A 26,050-nucleotide genomic window follows, 5' to 3' on the forward strand; every position below is an offset into this window, starting at 1 on the left:
CACCCCAAGGTCAAAAGGATGATCCTACCAGAAAACCTGTACCCTGGGCCCAAAGGAGCTGGGGCAGGTTGGTGCAGAGCTGGGCAGGGGTGGCGGTGGCTGAGGGCAGGCCCAGGGATTATCGGCAAAGGAAGTGCTCCCGGGACAGGTCTGGGCCCAGCTAGCTCAAGGTGAGGGAGGTAGGCAGGGAAGGCAGGCCCTCGACAGGGGGTGACACTTGGCTGGGGCTGGGCTCTCAGGGCCTCTGGCCACCCGCCCAGGGCTGTAGAAGGGCAAGCTCAGAGGCGAGAATGAGGAAGCCAGGTCACACTTTCCCATGGAGGCGTCTAGCTCCTGGATATGTCACCCTACAGACTCTGCCACCTTCCCTGGGGAAGCGAGGCGGCTGAGCAGGGCAGGCGGGGCCAGGGACCTGCAGTGCCAGCTGCCTTCCAGCTGGTCACAGCCAGTGGAAGGGCTGGGGGTGGAACAGGGCAGGCCTCATACCCAAGCCCCTGCCCCACCCAGCCCAGGGCCTGGGATTTAGAATGTGTGGTTCTTGCCAGTAGCTGTATAACTTTCCTCAGCACACACAGCACTTTACAACCACCGTCTCCTTTAATTTCACCTTCACACAACCCCGTGAGGCATCACTATGGCCATGGGGCACTCGAGGCCCAGAGAGGTGGAACCACACACCCAGGACCCACAGCAGGTCAGCGGCCAGTGAGCCGTGTGGGCAGCACCAGGGCAGCCTGTGCTGGCAGGTTGGCTTTGGTTTTGGTTTTATAATGGAAGCCAGTGACTACTTCCCCTGCCCATAGTGGGATGGCCATTCCTAGGTTTATTGATAGTTGAGTAGTTGGTGTGAATGAGTAGGGTGGGAGTGCTAGAAGATTGGTTGAGCCAATAAAAAGGATAAGAGAAATTAATATAAGGGATCAAGTTCATCCTTTGATGCTCTGTGTTATTATTTGTAGTTGTTTATTATTTGCTGCTTGAGTACCAGGGATCTGCAGCCTCCTTGTCAGAGCTGATTTGTCACTATTGGCTTTTAGGCGCCACCCCTAAATTGGTCGGAATTGCTTTGGGCAAGGCATGGCCTCCCTCGGATCTCCGTTTCTCCATCTGTCTTGTGGGAGCCTCATCTGAATGACCTCAAGGCCCCTTCAGGCCCAGGCACTCCAGGCCCCCCATCTGCCCCATTGCCTCCGGCTTCCTGGAAACTCAGAACTCTGCAAGCAGCGGAGCAGCCAGGGCTTCTCTGCTGAGAAGGGGCCTGGGTGGAAGGCGAGGCCTCTGGAGTGGCTGGCCCCAGGTTAGGGTCCCTGCTCCAAACCGACAGGCTTGCTCCCTGCTTGCGTCTGCACGCTGGGGGAAGTGCAAAGCACTCGCTGGGCCTGGGGCAGGGGTACGGTGCTGGTGGGGCCCCACTGGGGTCTCTTCCTGGGCATCGGGCAGGGCCAGGCCTTCTGCAGTCAGGTTTCCAAAGTGGCCTTTCCACACTGGCTCTCTCAGGCATGAGCTATCTGCCACTGGAATCGATTCCCAGCACTAATTACGCGGCGGGGAGTGAGGTGGGTGTGGGGCTTGGGGCCAACCCACCAGGGAGACCACATTAAAAATGTCCCAAGAGCTAGAGACTCACCACGGAGTGCTCACAACCACTTGAAAGGACTCAACCGGAGGCGTTGGGGTCGGAGGGGGTGGGCACGCTTGACAAATGCTGACAAATTACAGGCGTGGAGCCCGGCCCCTTGTTAACCAGACTGGCGGTGCCTCTTCTCCTAGGACCACAAGCCTGAAACCTGCAGAATTTTGACCTGTCAGACACTGGTGCTGAGCCCAAGGGTCTGGAGCAGGCCTCTACCCCACTATCTTTAACTTGCTAGCAGTGACATGGGGTATGTGGCTCCATTCCCTCATCTGCAAAATGGGAACAACTCCCTATCCCACTAGGCTGTTGTGAGGATTAAATTAACCAATGCAAAGTGCCTGTGACAGGGCCTGGCGCACGGCCAATGCAAGAGAACTATTCGCCGTCATCACGCACGCTCATCTGCTCTCAGGGAAACGCTCTGCACGCAGCAGGTGCCAAGCGATGCCTGGCAGAAGGAGGGCTCCAGACACCAAATGCCAGGGTGTCTGGGCAGAAGAGCGTTGGACCAATGAGATCCTGTAGTCCAGAGAAGGGAGGTGACATGCCCAAGGACACACAGCAAAACAGTGCTGAGAACCACAGCCCACCCTGACCCCATCGGCAGCCTTCTCTGATCCACTTCTGTTCCATGGTTTCCCCCACCCCAAAGGTTCTTTCTCCTCTGCTCTTGTGCCTCAAATTCACTTCAACTGTGCAGCCATCGCAGAAGCCTTCCCTGGCCCCAGCCTGAGGGAGCTTCCTCTGTCTGAGCCAGAATCTAAAACCAGTAAATGGACATTCTAAGGAGACAGATTTGGGCTTAACTCAAGAAAGGACTTCCTGGGAGTTGAAGCTCTCCAGAAAGGCCACGAGCTACCTGAGGAGGCAGTGAGCACACTATCACCAGAGGTATGCAAGCAAACAGATAACCGATGTGGCATGGGCTGCTCTGAAATAACATGATGCAGCACTTGGCATGAGCTCCAGCACCTGGTCAGCAAGCACCTGATCAGTGTTTATTTTATCTCTGCCACGTTGGAGGTAGTGAGTATCCTGTCCCTCAGGGAATTCAAGCAGTGGCTATGTGACTGCTTGGCAGGAGGCTCTAGGATTACTGGACTCTGAGTGCCTGGCACAGGACTCCGTCCAGAGCACGCAGGTACTCGAAGTGTTTGTTGACAGACTGAATGACCCCTGCCCTCCAGCCAGCCAGGCAAGTGAGGAGCCTGCTCACCTTGAGGTGCCCCAGGTGCATGCGGGCCCGCTCACACATGTGCAGGAAGTACTTGACGTTACTCTCATCCACGATGATGTACACGGCCACTTTCCTCTTGAAGCCGGCATCCAGCAGGTCCTTGAAGATGTCCACGTCGGTGAACATGTCCATGACCACAGCTATCACCTGGGAGCAAGAAGAGAGACTAGGGCCTGTCAGACAGCGCAGCAGTGGGGACAGGGTGCCCTGGCAGAACGCACAGCCCTCCCATGCCACCAGCCTCTCACAGGTGCCCACTCTGGCCCTAGTCCTGGAGCCTCAGGCCCGGGACCAGGAAGTGAGGGGCCAGGGGCCTCTCTTGCCCTGAAGTTCTAGTTGCAGTCCCAGCTCTGGGCTCAGCCCAGGGGCCCTGTGTTGGTGCATTCCCAGGCCAGGGCCGGCTACGCTCTGCCCTCCTTGTAACACCTGGGAATGCTGAGATGAACATGATGTGTCAATGACCGGAAGGGCAGCAGCTGGTGTGGCGGCTCGCTGGGGCATCCCCTACATTCCTGGGCTGGTGTGGACTTTGGCCAGTGTCTAAACCCAGATCTCTTCCTGTCAGCTGACAACATCTGTCCCCATAGCAGGTGACCTCCTGCTGGACCTGGCTCAGGGTCGGGCCCCAGTGGTCAGGGCCTTCCCCCAGCCCAGCCAAGCACCACCAACAGGGCAGGGGGCCTGGGTGAGTGAAGGTGCAAGGTGGAACATGCAGAAGGACAGGATGAGGTGGTATGGGCCCAGCCCCAGTGGGGCTCAGTGACTGTCAGGCTTCTCTCACACCTAGTCCCCTCCCTGTCCCTTGGCAGCAAGGGGAGGGAGTCAGGACAGGGCCTGTGCCTGGGCACAGCCGCCTACACTGCTGATGCAGACACATGTCCCAATTTCGGGCAGCCCCACCCCTCCCACCCTCCGAGCCTGGCACCACCATCCCTGTCCCAGGTCTGACGACCACCTGGAGAAGAGGCCAGGGACCTGCCCTAGGCCACACAGCAAGCTGGGGACAGAGTCAGGCTACAGACTGCCCTGACTTGCCAGAGAGCACCCCAGCCTTGCTGGGATGCGGAGATTCAGGGTGATGGAGGCAGCCTGGAGCCTGCTGGGGATGTGTCTGCACGCCCCAAAGTGAGCTCACCAGGCTGGCCCCTGCAGGCCCATCTGGGCTCCTCCTGGGCCTCAGGCCCCTGCTGACACCCATCGTTCACCTGGCACCAAAGCCCAAACTCCAGCAGAGGGGAGGGCTCCATACCTGCCCTGCCTCAAACTCACTGTGTGACCCTGAGCAAAACACCTGGCTTCTCTGGACCCAGTTTTCTCATCAGTATAGCATGCTCCATCTCTCAGGAGAATAGAGCACACCTGAATACCGCAGCACCTGCAAAGAGCCCGACCAGGGGCTGGGGCGGGGGCTCGGTGATGCCCGTTTGCTGCCTTTCTCCCACAGTCACCCCGCACGTTCCCATTTACAGGGGGTCTTGTCAGCCTGACTCCTGCAGCCTCTCACAGGCACCATGGTGGTGACAGCCCAGCATGCAGCCAGGTAAACTGAGGCTCAATGAGGTTGTAAGGCTTGTTGGATGTTGCAAAGCAAGTTGGGCCAGGGCCTGGACCTACCTCCGAGTCAGGTCAGGGTTGGTCTCCAGTCCCTTCTCTTGGACGTTTAGTCTCGGAGAGCCTGGGAGACGGTGGTCCCCCCAGAGCGGACAGCGGAGGTGTGGGACCAGCTGGGACTCCCAGAACTCCAAGGCCTAGGGTTCTCTCTGTTCTCTGGGGAGATGACTGCTCCCTATCTCTGTTTCTGAAGGGCTGTTTTGGGGCAGAGGGAGTAGCTGGTTGATGCAGGGTCTACGACTCGCAGGGGAGGCAGATGTTGGCACCAGATGGGGAAGCACTTGCTGCCCCCAGGGCTGCCCAAGGTTAAACAGGGATCTTAAGAGGGAGCTCATTCCCTGACCTAGGAGATGTTCAAGGAAGGCCAGAGACTGCTTGGAGCGGGGGTAGATGATAGGGCAGAGAAGACACAATGCAGGCAGGTCACCATGACCCTGGATGCAGTGGTGATGAGACACTGGGCAGGGGTGTGTGGTGGTAGCAGGGTCCTCCCTGCCTGGGATCTCCCAGACCCAAAGCCTCTCCAGCCCCGGAATCTCCTTAGTTAAGCCACTTCTGAGCAGGCAAACAGCCTCACATGCCACCCTGGAAAGGAGCCTAATGAGGGCGCAGTAGGCATGCTTCTCCCTGGAGGGCACCAGGCCCTGCCTACCGTGGCAGATGGGGACTTGCCCTGGGCTTGGGCTGGGGGACGTGCCCCAGCAGGACCCGCACCATGTGCGCCACTCCCCACATTGCCCTCAGCCAGGCAGGGTGCCTGATCCAGGGACCATCTGCTGTCAGGTTGGATATGTTGGAGCCTGCACTCCAAAATGGATCCCCCCACAGTCCTGGCTCTCCCCAGGCATTGGGTTCAGTGCCTAGGGTGATCAGAGATGGGTTTGTAACAGGCACGAGCTTATGCTGGGGATGGGGAGGGGGAGCCTGGTGCTCCCCAGGCAACCCCCAACAGCCTGGCCTGTCCATGGAGCCACAAAGGTTTCTTGGGGGCCCTTGAGTCCTGTCATGCCCTTTCCCATTTTATAGACAGGAAAGCTGGGATCACAGTCCATGACTGAGGCTAGAACCCAGGGCCCTGTCCCACCCAGAGCACCTTCTGCACAAGAGACTGGGCATCAGTCCTGGGCCCTTGAGCTGCTTGATGGTTTATAAGGAGCCTTTACAGCTGTTACCTTGTTCAGGCCTCACAAGCACACCGGGAGGCAGTGGTTCTTTTTCCCATTTTGCAGATAAAGAAACTGAAGCACAGAGGCATTCGCTACCTTGCCTAATTCTGTTGGGAGGCCCAGCTCACTCGTGACACCGTGAGCTCAGCAAGAGCAGAGCCCTTGTCTGAGCCCAGGACGGGGCCTGGTTTAAGGAAGGTCCTGGGGAGCTTTTATCAACTGAGAACAAGACCAACTGGCTTGGTCTGGGAATGACTGCAGGAATCAGGGCATCTGGGACCACAGCCCCTCCTGGGCCCTTGGTTTCCCCATCTGTCAAATGGGGGTGTGGGCCTGGCTTGCCCCTGTGGTTCTATCCAGTTCACACATTGGCAGAGCTGGCCCAAGTCAAGAAAAGCACCAGATGCTTCGCGCAGCCCCAAGCCCACACGTCCTCTCAGAGGTCCTGGGCAGGGCAAGGGCTGTGGAAATGAGAGGGGAGGCTGACTCCAAAGACCAGCTCTACCTGCTGTTATGTCAGGGGCCATACTGGGCAGGAGGCGGGTGGCCTGGGTCCCATCACTGAGCTTGTTCCGCTCCTGAGGCAGGAACCAGCCATGTCCATGTGAGCAGCTGGCACAGGGGCAGGCATGGCAGGCGGGCACGTGTGTGTCCTGCACCCCAGGTACCGTTGTCAAAGCCGACGGGCAGCTCCCAGCCCAGCAGCCTGGAATCTGCGCAGGCCACACAGCCCAGCTCCCAAGTGAAGGAGGGAGCCCAGTGGTCCCTGTGCATCTTACTGATGGACAGGCCTCTGCTGGGCGGCCTTGAGGCCTCGAAGATGCAGCTGCAGAACCCAGGAGGCCCAATGCCCAAGACAACCATCTGACTCCTGCCAGGGTGTGGGAGGATGGCCCAAGATGGCAGGGTGTGGGAGGATGGCCATGCCTGGGGGGCAGAGGCAGGCAGGCTGCACTGGAGGGGAACACCAGCAGGGATGTGGGCACTGCTCCAGTGAGCCAACAGCGAGCCTGCGCCTGCCCCAGCTCAGGCCTCTCCCTGGGGGCTCCTGGTGCCCAAACACCTCCTGCATGTCTGTCCAGGGGTGTCCATATGCACAAGCCCTCCAGCGCCCCGCCCAATGAGCACCTCCTCCCATGCTGTACCCTCCCTGCCCAGTGGATCCGCCGGCCTTCTCCACCCTGCCTTCTGCCTGTGTCTCGAATCCCCCACCTCCCTCTGTGTCCTTGGGACAGGGGGACATCAGCCTCCATGTGAGAGATGCAGAAACTGCAGCTGGGAGAGGGGAGGGCACTGGTCCAAGGTGGTGCTGCATGGGGATCCCCAGTGCCCTGCCAGGAGCACCTCCAACACCTGGGCAGTGACTGGAGCAGCTTGAGCTGGGATGCAGGGGTGACAGCATCTCACACAAAGGAGAACCCCACCTGTGGCCACTGCCCCCCAGCAGACACGGCCTGAAGCCACGTAACACTGGCTGCTGGCGTTGGGGGTGGGACAGGGCTTTAGGTCACAGGGGCAGGGAGCACAGGCGTGGGCCTCCTCAATCTCCCTCAGCCCCAGCCAGAGCCCCCTGAGCAAGGGTGGAGCAGGCGGAGTCGGTCCAGCACCAGGGCCCAAGCTCTAGGCTGGGCTTTGGGTGAGCCACACCTGCGTTCCAGGTCTCAGTTTCTTCACCTGTCGAAGGAGAAGGTGGACAAGATGTCCAAGCCCCTTCGTCTCTGATGTCCCTGCCGAGGGACCCCAACTCCTGTTCCCTGCCTGGTGCCCGGCAGGGCCTGTCTGGGCGGCTAACACATCTCATTGCGCCCACAGGTCTGGGAGAGGAAGTGCTGGTGGCCGCCCTCTCCCTGCCTCCCCACACAGCTCCTGCCTCACAGGTGCCAACAACAGCCTGTGGCTCCTGACACCCACAACAGCTGTTTCCTAGCCTTCCTGTGACCACAGAACCACTCTTGAAGCAGAAGTGCCCTCGCAGGGCGAGTAGGTAGAACAGGTCTCCACAGAGGTGCCTGGGGAGGAGGGGTGGGGCAAGACGGGCTGGCCTGGTTCCGAGCATGGTGGGAAACCACGGGTGCACAGGCCCAGCCTCTGCAGCAGCACCTCTTCAGGGGGGCCCTAACCAACGCATCCTGACCCCTCTCCCCGACGCGTCCTGATCCCTCTCCCCGACGCGTCCTGCCTCAAGCCACTGTGTCTCCTACATGTTGTTCTCCTTGCCACCTGCCCATTTTGCATCTGCTCGGACAACTACCTTTTTTCAAATCCCAACTCCAGTGCAGCCCCAGCCTTCCCTGTCGTCACTCTGGCCTGTCTGGGTTAAGCGTGTATCACTTGCGTATTTCTTCTCAGGCACAGCAATGGAGTCTCCCAAGGACTGAGTCGCAAGACTCGGGCAAGAGGGGACAGTTTCCAACCTGCACGTGACAAGCCTTACACTCACCTCACCCTCCTAGGCCTCAGAGATCCCTAGAGGCGGCTCAGAGAGAGGAGAGAGGCGGCCATATTCTCTCTCCTCACTATGCTCCAGGCAGGTGGAGGACAGATACCTTCAAGCCTGCCCCAGAACCTGGAGCCCTGAAGCAGCCACAGACACTGCACACACTGCAGACAAGTCCCTAGGCCTCTCTGGGCCTCATTTTCCCACCTGAGAAGTGCAGGGGGTGGAGAGAGTCTCTCATCTTGGGGTTCATTATTCTCCAGGTCTGATGGCAGATGCCCAGACAGTGGCAGTGTGGGCTCTGCACCCGCTGGCTCCGATCTCAGCTCCTCCTGGGAAGCTGCATGACCTTGGGCAAGTACCTTCATTTCCTCATGGGGATAATAACAATCCCCACCCACAAGGTTGTTGGAAATTAAAATGAATTCATGCAGGTGAAGCCCTAGCAGGGGATCCACAAACGGCAGCTGCACGGACCCTCCTCGTCCTCCCACCAACCCAAGTCCCATCCCACCAGACCCACAGCTCCCTCTGGGGTGAACAGGCCAGGAGCGTCTCACTACCCTCCGGGCCAGCTGGAAGGCTGTAAGTGACGCATCAGGGCTGCTCACAGGAATGCTGCAGACTGTCTTAAAGGTTGAGGCAGTGGCCATCATGACCTTGGATTCAACTTCCACTTACAGCCATGATGGAATAACAGAGACGGAATTCACCCCCTGCCTTAGCAATAAAAAACCCGGATAAAATCTATGAAGCCATGGACAACAGGCTTCAATCAGCACAGCGATTCCTGAGAGAAGAGGAACAAACCAGCTGAGCCCTAGGATCACCCCACTACTTCCAGGCTGCAGCACAGGGAGGGGCGCCCCCGTGGAGTCTTGTGGTCTCCCTGAGTTGAGGAGACAGGGTTCACTCTGAGTGTAGCAGCTAGGATTTGCAGGACGGAGTGCCGCAGGGGAGAGAGCTGCACAGAGTGAACTCCAGAGACCTGCAGAGGGTCCCCTGGAGTCTTCAGCTGATAGCCGAGCAGCACATGAAACGTGAGGAAACTACTGAGGCTGAGCAGGGAACCACTGGAAAGGGGAGGCTGAGCAGAGAACCACCGGAAAGGGGTGGCTGGAACAATTGCTGGTGCTCACGCAGGACCGGGAATAGTGTATGTGCCCCCAGCCAGAACAGAAACCCCTCCTAACACACAGGTCCTGCAGGGGGGGTCCTCAGAAGGATACTGCCTCAGCAGTTGACAAATAAGTCCTAGACCAGGCATAAGCAAACTTCCTGAAGAACCAGAGTGTAGACATGTGAGGCTTTAAGGGCCATATGTTCTCTGTCACAACTACTCAAATCTGCTGGTGTAACACAAAAGCAGCCAAACAAAGTATATAAATAAATATCTATGTTCTATTGTTTATAAAAGCTGGCAACAGGCTTCCTTTGGCCTGGGGTCCATAATTTGCAACTCCTACCCTGGAGTGAAGTCTCCTCTGGTCCTGCCTAATAAAGCTTGACAGGAAGCCACAAAAGCATTAAATCGTTTCCAAGTAACCTAACTGCATCCCAGAACAAAGCTCCAAAATATTTAAAGGAGAAAACAAAACAAACAAAAACTACAAACTAAAATCCAACATGCCTGGTATCCAATTAAAAATTACCAGACACACAAAGAAACAAGAAAACATGATGCACGTGAGAAAAAAAATCCATCAAAATCAACCAAAAACCGACACAGATGTTAGAACTGGCAGATAAAGACATAAAAACAGTTATAACTGTGTTCCATGTGTTCAAAAAGTTAGGTGGAGATGTGGAAGCTTTTTTTTAGCCAACAAATCGAAATTCAAGAGGTGAAAATGCAACATTTAAGACGAAAAATATACTAGGTGGAATTAACAGATTAAACACTATAGAAGAGAAAATTAGTGAACTTGAAGACATATAAGTAGAAACTGTCCAAAATCACACACAGAAAGACTGAAAGAACATGAACACAGCATCAGCAAACTGTGGGTCAACTTCAAGCCATCCAATATATGTGTAATTGCAGTCTCAGAAGGTGGAAGGGTTGGGAGTGAGCGAGAGACCAAAAAAATAAATAAATAAGAAAAAAATGGCCAAAACACTTCTACCATTTGATTAAAGACTAAATCCAAGGCAAGGTGCAGTGGCTCATGCCTATAATCCCAGCACTTTGGGAGGCAGAGGCGGGTGGATCACTTGAGGTCAGAAGTTGGAGACCAGCCTGGCCAACATGGCAAAACCCTGTCTCTACTAAAAATACAAAAATTAGCAGGGCATAGTGGCATGTGCCTATAATCCCAGCTACTTGGGAGGCTGAGGCAGGAGAATTGCTTGAACCCAGGAGGTGGAGTTTGCAGTGAGCCAAGATTGCGCCACTGCACTCCAGCCTGGGCAACAGAGTAAGACTCTGTCTCAATTAAAAAAAAAGAAAAAAAGAAAAAAAGACTAAATCCACAGGTCTCAGAAGAGACACGAAAAAACTACAAATCATAAACAAATCACTTAAAGTCAGTAACAAAGAGAGCCTTAAAAACAACCAGAAGAGAAAAGACAACTGCATGTCAAGGAACAAAGTAAGTGGACTTCTCATCAGAATCACTGCAAGCCACAAGACAACAGGCAATATCTTTAAAGTACTAAATGGAAAAAAAAAAATCAACTTAGAATTTTATACCCAGCAAAAATACATTTCAAAACGAAAGGCAAACTAAAGACTTTTTCAAATATAAAAAAGCTGAGAGAATTCATTACCAGCAGACCCGCACTCCCTCCTCCAGCTGCAACCCCCTCCTCCAGCAGCACGGTTGGGACAGACGTGGCTGCAGCACCTCAGTTTTTCTATCATGACATGGTCCCACTCCCCCTCCCCTCCTCCTCCCCTCCAGGGGGCTGGCAGAATTAGTGACATGCCATCTGAAGAGGCCCAAGAAGGTTCTCTGGGTTAGGAAGTTCTCCTAGGATCCCTGGGTGGTGCTCCCTGCCACCTCCTGGCAATCTCCAAACCAGTTTGCCCATATAATGTCTCTGAAAGTCTGTCACTGAGAGGACTAGTTTAGCTAACAGTCTCATCTTGCCTCCCAGGGTAAAGGGAGTCTGTGTACTTGGTAACAAATGCTGACCCCAGCCAGAGCAAGGATAATTAGGCCAACCAGCTGGCATGCATACAGGTGTCCCTTTTCTGGAGACAGGGAGGGGTGGTGATGGCCACTCCCATTTTCCAGAGGGGGTGTCACTGTCCCAGGGCCACCCTGTCAACTAGTGGCAGAGGTCTCCTGTTCCTAGGCTTTTCTCCTAATGGGGGACCCTGTGTCCATTCCAACCTCTGAACCCACCCACAGCCTCCCAGAGGCCACCTCAGCTCTTGAAAGAAATACCTGACCATCAGCACTATCTGGAAGGTTAATGCCTGGGCCTCCCTGGCTCTGCCATGCCTTCCCTGGGTGGCCCATGGCGGGTCACTTCCCACTCTAAGCCTCAGTTTCTCTTCTTGGTAACATGGGGAGTGAAACTGGATGAACTCTGAGGTCCTGTTCCCCTTGACATTGATCAGCTCTATGAACACCTTCCCCACCCTCTGACTATTAAGACTGAAGCCTCATTAAGGCCAATTAAAGGAAGATCAGGCCTTCTGAGCACCAAATGGCTGCAGTGGGTTGGGGTCAAGAAGCCCAGGCTAATCATGCCCAGAGCGCTCTGACCAGGAGGCTCAGCCTAGCCCAGTGGCATGAAGGCACTACCCTGAGTCTCCTACCTCCCCCAGACGGACATCAGCTTCCTGGTCATGGCTCAGGAATACTGCAGAGACAAGGGGCTGGCAGAGCTTGGGGAAAGGCCATGAGGTGACCAAGGCTGTTCCCTGTGGATGAGGCAAGAGGGCAAGATCCTTTCCCGCTGGCCGCAAGGAGCTTCAGAATCCTCAGAGCTTCCAGGCTTGCAGGCGCAGGATCCAGCCAACCAGACCATCCCATGTGGGCAGCAAATGGCACCAGCTGAGAATTTTCAAACAGGAAAATATCAAAACTATAGATTCAAAAGCCTTTAAAACCTCAGCTTCTCCAGGGTCCAAGAGCGACAGACATTGGGGCCATCAAGCATCCTAATGCCCCAGAAAGCCTGGCTTGGAAAGGACTTGCCCAAGGTCACAAAGCACACCAGGGCAGGGCTGAGGCTTCTAGGCCACCTGGTGCCCACATGCTCTCTGCTGCGTTCCAGTGAGCCCCTGCTTGAACTTCTCCCAGGACAGGGAGCTCACCACTTCCACCCCAGACTACTCACAGAGAGAAGCTCTCAGGACAGGAGTGAGGAGTGAAGGTGGAGGAGGCGAGAGGAGAGATCTGGCATCTACCGATGCCAGCTCCATGCCAGACACAGAGTGTTTTACACACCACACTTTTTCCCATTTAAATCTCACTATGACTTTATGAGGCAGGTGTTAGCTGTTAGCACTACCATGACACTGAGGAGGAAGGAACAAAAGGTCAGAGAGGCCAAGCAACTATCTCCAAGCAGCCACTAAAGATAACACCAGAGCTGGGGCTCATGCCTGGGTCCCAGTGATACGGAAGCCTGTCTTCCCACCACCCCACATGGCATTTAACCTGGCAAGGTACTCGAGCCCAGGGGTCATTCAGACCCTTAAAGGGGACTAGGACAGCCCAATCAGGCCAGGGCCTGCCAGGCTGGGGCCAACGTGGGCCAGGGCACAGGGTGGGACCCCATCTTCCTCCCCAGCTGCTCTCAAGGCAGAGGGTAGCTCAGTGCTTTTGGATGCTCCTGTCTATCACTGCATCAAGACAAGGCCTGATCCCCATTTTACAAGTGAAGAAACTGAGGCCGAGGGTCCTGCAGCATGCAAGTGGCTAAGTGGGACCAGCACTCTCTGCTGGCCCAGGGGCCAGGACCCTCAGCTGCAGGGAGACCCTCTCCAGCCAGGGAGACCCAATCCAGGTCCAGCCACACCTAAGACCCTTGGTGTAACCTTATGAAGGCCCCAGCCGACTCTGAGCCTCAGTTTCCCCAGCTGTGATATGAACATGACGGCAGGCCCTGGCTCTTGGGGTTGTGGGAAGGAGGCCAGCCCAGTGGCTGAGCAGCTGCCTGTCCCACTGGAGTGCCCAGACGGGCAGGCACTCTCTCCTTAGAGCTCCTTCCTCGAAGGGCTGCTCCCGGCTCTCCTCGAAACTCTTAATTAAGGGAAGGGAGCCTTTGGAGCACACAGGAGTTAACACCTGGGATTACTTTATCAGATGGTTCCCCACCCACTCTCTGACCTGTGGTGGGAGCCTGGGCCAGCTGTGCGCCCCACAAGGTGTCAACTGGGCCACCTGTGGCCTCTGGCAGTGTGGGGAGCTGTCCTGGCACTGCCCAGCTAAAGGATGCAATGAGTGGCCTTCCTCCTGGTCCCCAGGCCACAGAGCTCACCCTGTTCTTGTGAGTCCCCGTCCCAGCCCTCCTCCAGAGAGCCCAGTATTTAGCTGCCAAGGAGCCTCATGAAAACGCTTTTACTGCCAGGCACGGTGGCTCATGCCTGTAATCCCAGCACTTTGGGAGGCAGAGGCGGGTGGATCACAAGGTCAGGAGTTCGAGACCCACCTGACCAATACGGTGAAACCCCGTTTCTATTAAAAATACAAAAATTAGCTGGGCCTGGTGGCGCACGCCTGTAATTCCAGCTACTCAGGAGGCTGAGGCAGGAGAATCGCTTGAACCCTGGAGGTGGAGGTTGCGGTGAGCAGAGATCGTGCCACTGCACTCCAGCCTGGGCGACAGAGCAAGACTTTGTCTCAAGAAGAAAAAAAAAAAAAGAAAATGCTTTTACTGTCCTGAGTCAACAGGATCCAGCAGTGAGGCTCTGGTGCTCCCATGCAGGGGTAGGGCTCAGAAGGAAGAGTGCCACTGCTTCTCCAGGGAATGGGAGGGTGCTCAGGGCCTGCAGACTGGGGGTCTCGGCCCAGTCCCTCCAGATATCAGTTCTGTGACCTCAGGCAAGTTATTTGCCATCTCCGAGCCCCACCAAGCCTCAGTTTCCTCATCTGCACAATGGAGACAACACCTACTTTCCAGAGTTGTGGGGAGGATTACACAGCATGGTAAAGTGCCCGCTCAGCACCTGGCGCGGGGCTGGCATTTAGTAAGCACCTCATTAAGCTGCTTCTATTCTCTCAGAGCCAAGCTGTGGGCCAGGACTTCAGTGTGTGAAGGCGGGGGCCTGACAGAAAAAATGTGGGGTGAATCAGGCTTCGTGAAACCTGGGTTCGACTTTATTTCTCTGGGTCTGTTCCCAAGCCCTGGCCTGGCATGCAGAGATCAGTGTTCTGGCCCTGGCCACCGGCGCCTCACCTGCCCTCAGTTTCCTCAACTGTGAAATAGGGAAGGTGTGATCTGTCCCTGCCCTGGGGCCTCACCCTGGGGCTGGTGAGGGATCCTGCTAAGGCCCCCCTGCTGTGTCATGTTGAGGGGGGCTCAGCATCTGCTGGAGGAGCAACCAGCTAGAACATCTACATCCAGCTCTGGCTGAGGAAGCCCCAACCCAGCCCAGCCTCACGCCTTCTCAGGCTGCAGCCAAGTGAGGCCGGGGCTCGCCCCTCCCAGGCGTGATCTTACAAGCCCGTCCTCTGGTATGTAGTTGGAACCCCACAGCAGGTTTTTTCCCAGATAAATCATGGCTCCTGGGGCTAGGGGAGGGGCAGGCAGTTGACCTTCCATCTTGGAGTAGGAGCCCACTAGGGCTGGAGGGAGGCTGGAGGGCACAAGCTGCTGAGAGTGAGACCCGGGACCCACCCGCCTCTTGTCCCAGGGGAGTCTAGGATCACAGGGCAGCAAGGTGTCAGGGCTGAAGGGGCCCCTAACAGTCTTCAATACCTGTTCCCATTTTACAGATGGGATGACCGGGGCTTGGAGAGGAGCTGGGGCTTGTTCCAGGTCCCACAGTCAGGCAGAGGCAGAGCACGGACTCTTGGCTCCTGGTCCTGCTGTCCACTAGTTCCATTCTAGTCATTTGGGAACGGGGGGACTGACAGCAGTCCTGACAGGAACACAGCCGCTCCCCTAAGTGCTGCGTCACTTCCCTGCCCCAGGGTCTGCCTGTTGTGCTGACGACAGGTAAGGTGAGTGAGGAGGCGGAAGGCTGGGCTGTCCTGACTCAGCCCCAGCAGCCCCAGCCTGAAGCCCCCGGTGGGAAGGGGCCAGTGTGCGACAAGGCGGCCCAGGCAGAGGGATCCCCATCCTAGGCAGGGGGCAGGCAGAGTTCTCCCTACACAATACCAGAGTGAGAAGGGGAGGTGGAAGCATGGGCACGAGAGGTGATTCATGGGGAGAGATAAGGCAGGGAGCGCTCCCAGGAAGCAGGCAGACAAAGCGCCCCGTCAGCATCCGTCAGTGTCCGGGCCCTGCCCCTGTGAGCCTGGGAAGCAGCTGGGGCAGGACAGCTGGAGGACTGCAGTGGCCTGGATGAGCTGCCCCTCCCAGCCCCTGCCTGTCACTCTGTCCTGCCAGGGCCAGGGCACAAGGGATAGCCTAGAGTTTGAGGGAAACACAGGCCTGGTCCCCACCCCTCTACCCGAGAACTAGCTAGGTGACCTTGGGCAGGGACTAACCAGTTTCTACATCTGAAAAATGAGACAGATAACACTAGCTGAGATTATAAAGCGCCTCGCACTCAGTCAACACTTGCTATTGTTATTATCCCTGCCCACACATGCCACACATGCCTGGGCCACGGGTCCCAGGACAGATGTGGCAGGGAAGGAAGTGCCCAGGGCAGAAAGCAGGGGCTTGGCTCACCACAATGCTGTGGAGTCATGAACAAATCCCTGTCCTTCTCTGTGCCTCAGTATCCTTGTCTGTCAGATGAGGGGCTTAGTCTCTACTGCCTCTGAGGCCCCCACTGTGGGACCCTTGAGGACTCCCTGAGGTCTGAGAGTAGGGAGCAGTTTCAGCAGTGAGTGCCCCATCCTGAGGGCTGGAAAAGCAGAAAGCAGGGCCCACCTGTCCGAGGCTGGAGGACATCACTCACTATGGGGCCGTGTAGACAGACTGGCGCCCAAACTGGAGACCAGCTTCTTCCTGGCTATGTCACCTTAGACAGGTGACAGCAATCACCTTGTGGGAAGCAAAGGAAGGCAATGTCACCTTAGGTGACACTAATAACCTTGTGGGACTTTTGTGGGAAGCAAAGGAAGCTCCAGGTGGCTCATGGGACTGTACGGAGTGGCTGGGTCACAGCTGTAGCCAGAGACTCAGGGAGGAACCTGGGGTCAGCAGGTGAAGTCCTGGCCCTGGGAGCCCCTATCTGGCCCATCGCTGGGCGGGGGATCTGTCTGTCTGCAGACCCTCTGGCTGTTCCCATCTGCCTCCTTCCTGTCGCTGACGAGGAGGGGAGGCACAGAGGAGTGGGAACCTTGGCACAGCAGGTCCCCCTACCCATGGCCTCAGTTTCCCTATTTTCAAGATGGAAGTGGAGGCTGGGTAATGGGATCCCAGCAGGCTCTCTGTGGGGACTGGGTTCTCTAGCCTCCAGCCAGTCATCCCCATCAGGCACAGACATCAGCAGCACTTCCTCCACACCACGGCAGGTCTCTCAGTCTGCAAACTATGAAGGTCCCTTCCTCCTCCCCCTCCTCCTCCTCTTCCTCTAACTCCTTCCTTACTTTTGTCACCCGATAGTCCATTTTCACAATAGCCAAAGATGCAGCTTTTATCCACACCACCTCCATCTTATAGATCAGAAACCCGAAGCCTCAAAGCTGCCCAGGGTCAGTCAGTGAATTGAGAGCAGCCAGGCCAGGGGCCAGGCGCCCCCACCCAGCTAGCTGCCCCAACTGGTCCCCTTGTTGGGCAGGGACTCCACCTTCCTGGAAACTGGGGCCAGGGCCAGGGGCCACCTCATCAGTTCTTGACCCACGTCTGGTTTCTCTGCCCACGAACTTCCCCAAGGCCCTGTCAGTTAGCCAGGATGGTCCCCAAAGCCAGCATTCTGGTCTTCTGCAATTGGCTGCCCTGCTCTGGGACTGGAAGTATAAAGGGATTAGACCCAGCTAGGAACACCTCATCCCACAACCTGAGGCCCAGACCTGGCTTCAGAATCCTTCTCAACACAGCTCACTAGGTAAGCTTTATCTATCAAATTAAGATGTGCTTGGAAACGATGAGAAGGTACTTACGTGCAGCAGGCATTAGCACCTGCTCATGGTCACAAATGTCCAGCAGTGGCCTAGCTGTCTCTGCAAATGGCAAGCACCCCTTCTCAGAATGTGTGACGGTGTGTCAGCTAAGAATGGCCCCCCACACTGCATAGCCCAACAGGGGTGGAGAAGGGGAGGGCCAGAGAAGGCTTGAGGTCCCTTCCGGTGGCAAAATTCAGGTGGACAATGCTCAGGTGGACTCGCTCCACTTCCACAGATGAGGACCACACCTCCCTCACCCAAGCATCCTGGCCTGGAAAGTTTCCACCATTGCAAAGCTCACAAAGAGGCTCAGAGAGGGTGTGCAATCTGCTCCCAGTTGCTCAGCACAGCTAGGAAACAGGCAGTGTTGAACAAGGACCTCCAGGCCAGTCTCAGATGGACTTGGACCATGCCTATTCCCTCACCCCACAACAAAAGCTCTCCCCACCAGAGAGCTCATGGTGTGTGCGCGCCTTTACAGTGAATCAGAGCCTCTCTAAGGGAGAGTGAGAGGAAGCCCTGGGGTTCCTCCCCTCCCCAACTCCACCCTATCTCGGTGCCTTCTTCTGGGGAACCAGAAACACCCTCCAACAATAAAGAGGCCCTTTGAGACGGGGCAGCCCACTGTCACCTGCTAGGACCTGGGAACCCTACCCTGCAAAGAAACTGCGGATCCCCACGAAGGTGGGGAGGAAACCTCCACCCAAGAGGCAGCCAGGGAAACAGCAGAGATCCCTAGAAGCCCATGTTGGGCTCCCGTTTTGGGCTCTGAGTGAGCCTGTATTGAGAGGGGTCCGGTGGCTGGTTGGGCCATGGCTCCAGGAGTCCCCGCGCTGCCTCACCTTCTGTGCCTGGCTGATCATCTTCCGCACCACCTCTTTGATGTGGGCCTGCCCGTCTATGGGGGGCTGCATGTAGACGCTGGCCCGGGTCACGCCGCGGTAGGCGATGGTGTCGGGCCAGCCCAGGTCCAGCTGCGGGATGGAGCGGTCCGACTTCTGGGGCCAGTACTCCAGGGAGGGCAGCGGCTCGGCCTCGGTGGGGACCCCATCCGCCCCGCTGGCTTCCTCGCCGTCGCCGACCCCATTGTCCTCGGACCCCTGAGAGGGGCCCGTGCCCCGAGGGTCCTCAGAGCCCGGGTCGTACACCTCGATGGTCTCCAGGATGCGCTTGAGCTCCAGCTCCGAGAGGAAGTCTCGGATGTTCTCCCGCTTGAGCACCTCGTAGAAGGCGTCCCGGCCGCGGGCCACCAGGGCCTCCAGCGCCAGCCGCTGCTCCTCGCTGTAGAAGAACTCAGGCTTGGACTCGCTGGAGCGCCAGTTCACATGGTTGTCGTCCAGACACTGCACCTGGGAGAAGGCCATGGCGCCGCCTGCCCGGGCACTGCTGCCGGGGGTGGGTGGGCAAGGTCCAGCTCCTAGCTCCGGCCCAGCTGGGGCACCGCGCGCTCGGGGGCCTCTCCGCGGCCTCTGCTCCTCTGCCCATGAGCAATCTGCGGGAAAGACCTGATGAGCCCGGCTTGGCGGGGAGGGCGGGCCGCGCGGGGAGGGGCGGCGGGGGCGGGGCCGGGAACTCAGGTGGGCGTGGGAAGGACGGGGCTGGGGCTGGGGCTGGGGCTGGGAAGATGAGGTGGGGGCACTGGACTGGGATGGGAAGAAAGTAAGGGATCGGAACAGCGGTGAGGGAGCCGTGGGCCACGTCCCAGGGCTCAGCGTGCCTCTATGTGCAGGGAACCCACATCCCAGATTTCCGGAGCTGCCTGAAGTCCTAGCAACTTCTGAGGGAAACTAGGGCAGCCGGGGAACTTCCCAGTAGCTTCTTAGAGTGGGAGGCGGCCCCGGCACAGAGGCGCCCCGCAAACCGAGGGCTTCCGGGTAAGGGAGGGGTCTTAAAAATTTCCGGGTGCCGGCAACCCAGGAGGCCTGCCCGGAGGAGGCTGGGGCTCTGGGAGGGGTCCAGGAGACCCAGAAGCGCGGTTGCGGGGCGGCGACGCCCCGCGAGACCCGGGATCCGGGGGGCGCGGCCGGGACTTGCTTACCGAGCGGGCGCTGGCGGAGCGGGGCGCACACGCGGCGGCTGCGGCGGCGGCGAGAGGCTGGGCGGGGGCGCGCCGGTGACTCAGGGCCGCCCCGCTCACCCCGCCGCCGCCACCTGCGGTCACGTGCCGCCCGGGGCGGGGCCGGAAGCTGATTCACCCCTCGACAGGCAGACAGACCTGGGGCGGACGCACTGCCCACGGTCCCCTGGTGCCCGAATTCCGAAAATATCAGAGGCCTAAGCCCAAGAGCTCCCGGAACACCCAGCCCAGAGAGGGACAGTGTTCTCCCTGAGGTCACACAGCGGGTCAACAGCCTTGGCACCCCCCTGTGCCCCCAGGGTCTGTTGGTGATCCTGGATCAACCCTGGCTGTGCCCAGTTTCGCCGGCGTGGCGGGAAGTCCGTGCGGCTGTATAGATACCCAGCTGTCCAGTTGTGGAAACAGGTCTAGGGTACTGGGCTGGGAGCCCCCAGGCAGGGATGGGGCACTGACTGACCCAAACTCAGGGCTTTCCTGAGCAGATACCCAGTTCTCAGTCCTAAGCCCTGATCCCCTCTGGGAGGGGTCCCCGGACTGCTTCTGCGTGGCGGGCAGCACCCGACCTGAACCCTAGGGCAGGGAGGGGCCAAGAGGCCCGCTGTGGGCTGGGGTCAGGCCCAGCTCTCTGCTGAGCGTCCCCTGGGGTTGGGACCCTGGTTATGGGGAGCGTGGAGACCACATCTGAAGGCAGGCTTTGAGGGTGGGACAGCAAAGCCCATTAAATCTGGCCCAACAAACAGCCCCCACCCCATCGCGTGCCGCAGCCAGTCTGCCCGGCACCAGGCCCAGCCCTTCCTCCCATCCCCCATACTTGCTCTGGATCTGGATGGGGCTGGTTTGGGTCCCTTAAGGATGCTGCTTCCGTAGGCTGGTGACATCTCTAGGCCTTGTGCCCTCAAACCCCCCTCCTCCAAGGCCGTCTCCACCATTCATGGCCCATCAGGACTCCTTGCCTCTGAGTCCACTGCCCTGGGCAATGACTGGCCTCCTAGGCCCAGCATCCTTGTGGTACCCATCACTGACCCCTCAAGCACGAAGTCCTACACTCTGCCATATAGCCCCCCAAGAGCTTTATGCTACTGAACATAGTGGCCCCTGGGGAACAGGCACACATATTTGCATCCTCCCCCTGCCCCAGGGCCAGAGAGGGGAGGTGGTCCCAGCGGGGGAGCCCTGCCTTGAGGGTCCTGAAGACCCATTTATAGCCCCTCTGCTACTGTGGATCCCCTGTAAGACCTTCTCTGAGCCACCTCAGCTTCTCCCTGTGTTCTTACCAATGCACAGAGGCTGGAGAGTTCAGGAAGGGAGTCCAAGGCCTCACTCCCACCTCCACCACCCCAACACTTCTGCAGTTGATGAGCAGGAAGGTTGTATGCACCCAGTTTTCCCCAGTAGCGACGTTTTGCATAACTATAATACAATAATATCACAGCCAGAAAATTGACACTGGTGCAATCCACAAAGCTTATTTAGATTTCACCAGTTTTTTGTTTGTTTTGGGACAGGGTCTTGCTCTGTCACCTAGGCTGGAGTGCAGTGGTATGTACAATCATTGCTCAATGCAGCCTTGAACTCCTGGGCCCAAGCAATACTCCTGCCTCAGCCTCCTGAGTAGCTGGGACCAGAGACACCATGCCCAGCTAATTTTTTTTCTTTTTTCTTTTTTCTTTTTTTTTTTTTTTGTAGAGACAAGGCCTCACTATGTTGCTCAGACTGGTCTCAAACTCCTGGCCTCAAGTGATTCTCCCACCTTGGCCTCCCAAAGTTCTGGGATTATAGGCGTGAGCCACTGCACTGGCCAGATTTCACCAGTTTTACATGCACTCATTTATGTGTGTTATACAACCTTATTATGTGTATAGATTTGTGTAACCACCATTACAGTCAAGATACAGAACTGTTCTGTCACTACGAAGATCTCCTTCTCTGTAGCCATCCCCACACCTCCCCCGACCACCATTCCTAACTTCTGGCAACCACTAATCCATTCTACAATTCAACAATTTTGCTATTTCAAGAATGCTATATAAATGGAAGATATAGTATATAAACTTTTGGGATTGGCCTTTTTTCCCACTTAGCATAATTCTCCAGCAAGTCATCCAGGTTGTTTCATGGATCAATGGTTTGTGCTTTTCATTGCTGACTAGTATTCCATGGTATGGATATACCACAGTTTGCTTAACCATTTCAGTGATTGAAGGATATGTGGGGTTTCCAGCTTTTGATTATTACAAATAACCTTGTTATGAGCATTCATACACATATGTATATAAACATCAGGTTTCATTTCTCTGGCATAAGTGCCCAAGAGTGTTATTCCTGGGTCCTGGTAGTTGCATGTTCAAACACTGCCAAACTTTTTCCAGAGTGGCTGTACCATTTCACATTCTCACCAACAATGTATGAGTGATCCAGTTTCTCCACGTCCTTGCCAACATGTGGTGTTACCACTATTTTTTTTTTTTTGGCCATTCTGATAGGTAGATCATATCTTATTGTGGCTTAAATTTGTGCTTTCCTGATGGCTAATGTCATTGAATCTCTTTTCATGGGCTTATATGCCATCTGTTTGTCTTTTCCTTTGAAACATTTGTTCATGTCTTTTGCCCATTTTCTAATTGGATTGTCTATTTTTTAACTCTTGAGTTTTAACTTTTTTACTTTTTTGTTTTATTAGAGATAGGCTCTTGCTCTGTTATCCAGGCTGAAGTGCAGTGGCTTAATGATAGCTCACTGCAACCTCAAATTCCTGGGCTCAAGCCGTCCTTCCACTTCAGCCTCCTGAGTAGCTGGGACTACAGGTGTGCACCACCATGCCTGGCTAATTGTTTTTTTTTTTTAGTAGAATCATGGTCTTGCTATGTTGCCCAGGCTTATACTGTTGAATTTCAAAAGTTCTTTATATATTCTAGATACAGGACCTTTGTTGGGTGTGTGCTCTGCAAATATTTTCTCCCAGTCAGTAGCTTGCTTTTTCATCCTCTTCGAGGTGTCTTACACAGAGCTAAAGTTTTAAATGTTGATGAGGTCCAGTTTATCAATTTTTCCTTTTATGCATCATGCTTTTGGCGTCAAGTCTAAGAACTATTCACTTTGTTGAAGTCAAAATGAAAATGTAGAGACGAATCTCTATATTTAACGTTTTATTTGGGAAGAAAAATTGCAATTCAGGGCATGCACAAAGACTGGGTGGTCTTTGATGTGTCTAGAGAACACAAAGAAGGTTAGAGGTTTTCTTGAAAGCAGAAATGTTACTTAGTGCTCTTTGAGAAAGTTCCTTGGCACTGGTAAGGGTTTGGGGAGCTGAAGAGTTCTGACTGGTAAGTGACAGTGGTAAGCAAAATTAGTCCTAGATCTGTAGCAAGTTATCTCAGCAGCTATAGATAAAACTGGTTGCAGGTTGTAAAAGGGAGTTTCTTTCACCAGCCAGGCTCATAGGGAATTGCATTTTTGGAATAATGTTATGTACCCTGGGTGCTTTCCCCCACTGTCCTCTTAACTCTATTTTAGTTTTGTAGACAAGAATGATCCAATGTGTATGATCAACTTTTACAGCCTAGCCTTAGGTCCTAAAGATTTTCTCCTATTATTTTCCCCAAAAGTTTGATAGTTTTTTTAACATTTTACATTTAAATCTGTGATCTATTTTGAGTTAATTTTTGTATAAGGTGTGAAGTTTAGATTGAGGGTAGGTTTTTGGCCTATAGATGTTCTCAGAATTCTGAGTTTTTACAGAGGAGGAGACAGCCTCACAGATTTTTTTTTTTTTTGATACGGGGTCTTGCACTGTTGCCCAGGCTGGCGTGCAGTGTCACAATCTCAGCTCACTGCAAGCTCCGCCTCCTGGGTTCACGCCATTCTCCTGCCTCAGCCTCCGGAGTAGCTGGGACTACAGGCGCCTGCCACCACGCCCTGCTAATTTTTTGTACTTTTAGTACAGACGGGATTTCACCGTGTTAGCCAGGATGGTATCGATCTCCTGACCTCGTGATCTGCCCACCTCAGCCTCCCAAAGTGCTGGGATTACAGGCGTGAGCCACCGTGCCTGGCATTATTATTATTATTATTATTATTATTTTTGAGATAGCGTCTTGCTGTGTCTCCCAGGCTGGAGTGCAATGGCCTGACCTCGGCTCACTGCAACCTCCATCTCCCAGGTTCAGCGATTCTCATGCCGTAGCCTCCCAAGTAGCTGGGACTACAGGTGCGTGCCACTGCACCTTGCTAATATTTGTATTTTTTGGTAGAGACGGGGTTTCACCATCTTGCCCAGGCTGGTCTCAAACTCCTGGCCTCAAGTGACTCATCCACCTCAGCCTCCCGAAGTGCTAGGATTACAGGCATGAGCCACCGTTCCTGGCCAGTCTCAGAGATCTTAATAATCACTCAAGATCTTACAGCAAGGGATTGGGAGAGCTGAGTTTGTTTTGTTGTTGTTGTTGTTTGTTTGTTTGTTTGAGACAGGGTCTTGCTCTGTCACCTCAAGGCTGGAGTGCAGCGGTGCAATCACGGTTCACTGCAGCCTGGAACTCCCATACTCAAGCAATCCTCCCACCTCAGCCTCCTGAGTAGCTGAGACTACAGGCACGAACCACCACGCTAATTTTAATGTTTTTGGTAGAGACATGCTTTCGCCAGGCTTTGTTGTTTAATTGAGATGGGGGTCTCCCTATATTGGTCAGGTTGGTCTTGAACTCCTGGCCTCAAACAATCCTCCTGCCTCGGCCTCCCAAAGTGTTGGGATTACAGATGTAAGCCACTCTGCCTGACTGAGAACTGGATTTGAACTCAGGTCTGGGAGCCTTTCTCCTGCTCCCTCCTGCAATGGCAGTGTCTGGACTGGCTCCCGAGAATGTGCTGGGCCTGGTTAGGGAGTAGAGAGCACCTTGATTACTCCTCAAGGGACTGTGTCCAGTGACCTCCTTGGGAGGGAATCATTCACTCAGTCAACAGACACTGGCAGAGGCTACCATATGGTTGCTTGTGCTAAGCACTGTTGAGACCCAGACTTTTCCCTGAGGCCCCACAGTCATAGTCTGGGTGGGAGACAGGACAGTCACAGGTCATAGAGTTATTGGTGCCGTGGAGGATATAGCCCCAAAGCCTGAAGGGCTCAGATGTCCATAACGAATTGAGAAGAATGAGTATAAGTTCCCTGGGATAAATCCAGGGAAGGGCAGAAGGTGGGAAGGGTGTTCCAGGGAGAAGGAACAGCAAACACAGAGACCCAGAGGTGTCCAGGAGAGCCTGGGGTGCCAGAAGTCTGGGTGAAATTAGTCAAGGAGAGGGTGGTCGAGCGAGGTGGCCATAGCAAGGGGTGTGGGAGGGCCTTAATCGGAGCCTGTGATACCCCTGCAGCGGCTGGAGAGGCACGGAGCAGGTTTGAGCAGGGAAGAGCGTGGGCGGATTGGTAGGTTTCGAAGTTCCCTTTGCTTGCTTGCAGGGGGAGTGGATTAGGAGGCACAGCAAGGAGGTAGTGCAGTTCGCCTAATAATCAAACAGGACTGGGCATTGGCCATGGGGAGGGAAGACAAGGGGACGAGGAGGGGCAACCCCTGGCTTCTGGTGTGGGCCTTGGCTGGACGGGGGGCTGATGCAAAAGTGGGGCCCAGTGGGGAGCTCCTAGGCCTGCAGAAGCCAGTACCCTGGCAAACCCATAGACCCCTGCCAGCTCCCCAGCTCTCACTGCCCCCCGCTTTGCCTCCCCGGGGCTGCTTACTCTGGAGTCCTGGGGGACTGTGTTTCAATGGTGACACCACTGCCACTGTTCTCATAAAGAAGTTCTTTCTTGCTGCTCAGCACAAACACTTGGTCAAACCAGTGGGACTCGGGGCGGTTTCCCATGCCGAGAGCCTGGAATGGGCTGAAGAAACTCACAAAGAATCTCCTGACTCGGGCTTTCTGAAACATTATATGGCTGCAACGCCTCACCTGTCCCTCCCAGGAGGGCTGGGTCCTCCGAGTGCCAGTCAGCCTGCCTAGGTTCAGAGCCCATCAGCAGTGGCCCATCACCTGTCCTCTGAATCCTGGACCCCAGTGTCCTCAGAGTTCTGCCATGGGGCCCCCGGCTCTGTCTTGGATCCGACTGTGTCCCCCAGGCAAGTTATGTCCTTTCTGGTCCTGAAAAACTAATGGGGGTAGAGGTGGTAGGGTAGGGCAGCTGGATCAAACAGTGCCTGAACTCCTCATGGCTCTTTCTGGGATCCCTTCTCCCACTACTCCTCTCCTCCTGTGCCTTTCCTCCCTCCTCCCCACCATGCAGTCACTTATTCATTCATTCAATCAGTGTTCCCAGAAAGTCTCTTCTGGGCCCGGCCCTGGACCAGGCGATACCTGGGACTTGGAGATGATTCAAACCCAGTGTCTGCCCTTGGGGAGCCTCCGTCCTGGTGGGGAAGGTAGACTATGTAAACAAACAACTGTGATTCAATCTTTGGCCTTAGGAGCCCTTGGGAGGAAGCTGCTACTGCCTTGGGGGTTGGGAGAGTCAGGGAAGGCCTCAGAGGACAAGCCCTTTGCAATGGGCCTTGAAGCAGGCGGTAAACAAGGGTGTGGGTGGGTGTTAGACGGACAGTGGTGCCCTGGGAGGAGGGACTACGTCTGCAAAGGCATGGAGGCGTCCAAGTGCTGGGTGTGTGTGAGAAAATACAAGCAGGTCAGGGTGGCTCGTGCACGGTGCTGGGATGGGAGGTTCTGGGACC

At 55.6% G+C, this 26,050-nt stretch overlaps 2 protein-coding genes across 2 annotated transcripts in view; one reads left to right on the plus strand and one right to left on the minus strand.

Moving 5' to 3' along the window:
- The window catches only part of FAM83G (family with sequence similarity 83 member G), a 36,008-nt gene extending 16,586 nt beyond the window's left edge, over positions 1-19,422 (minus strand). Inside the window, exons 1-3 of the mRNA XM_034942274.3 lie at positions 19,308-19,422; positions 18,112-18,761; positions 2,853-3,020 (exon numbers count right to left, since the gene is read on the minus strand). Of these exons, the coding sequence (XP_034798165.1) occupies positions 2,853-3,020; positions 18,112-18,633 (690 nt within the window). The 5' untranslated portion in view covers positions 18,634-18,761; positions 19,308-19,422. The remainder of the gene's footprint in view (positions 1-2,852; positions 3,021-18,111; positions 18,762-19,307) is intronic.
- SLC5A10 (solute carrier family 5 member 10) overlaps positions 1-26,050 on the plus strand; it is a 71,673-nt gene that overhangs the window by 33,158 nt on the left and 12,465 nt on the right. The window lies entirely within an intron of this gene.

This window comes from Pan paniscus, chromosome 19 (genome assembly GCF_029289425.2).
Source record: "Pan paniscus chromosome 19, NHGRI_mPanPan1-v2.0_pri, whole genome shotgun sequence".
Taxonomy (NCBI): Eukaryota; Metazoa; Chordata; class Mammalia; order Primates; family Hominidae; genus Pan; species Pan paniscus.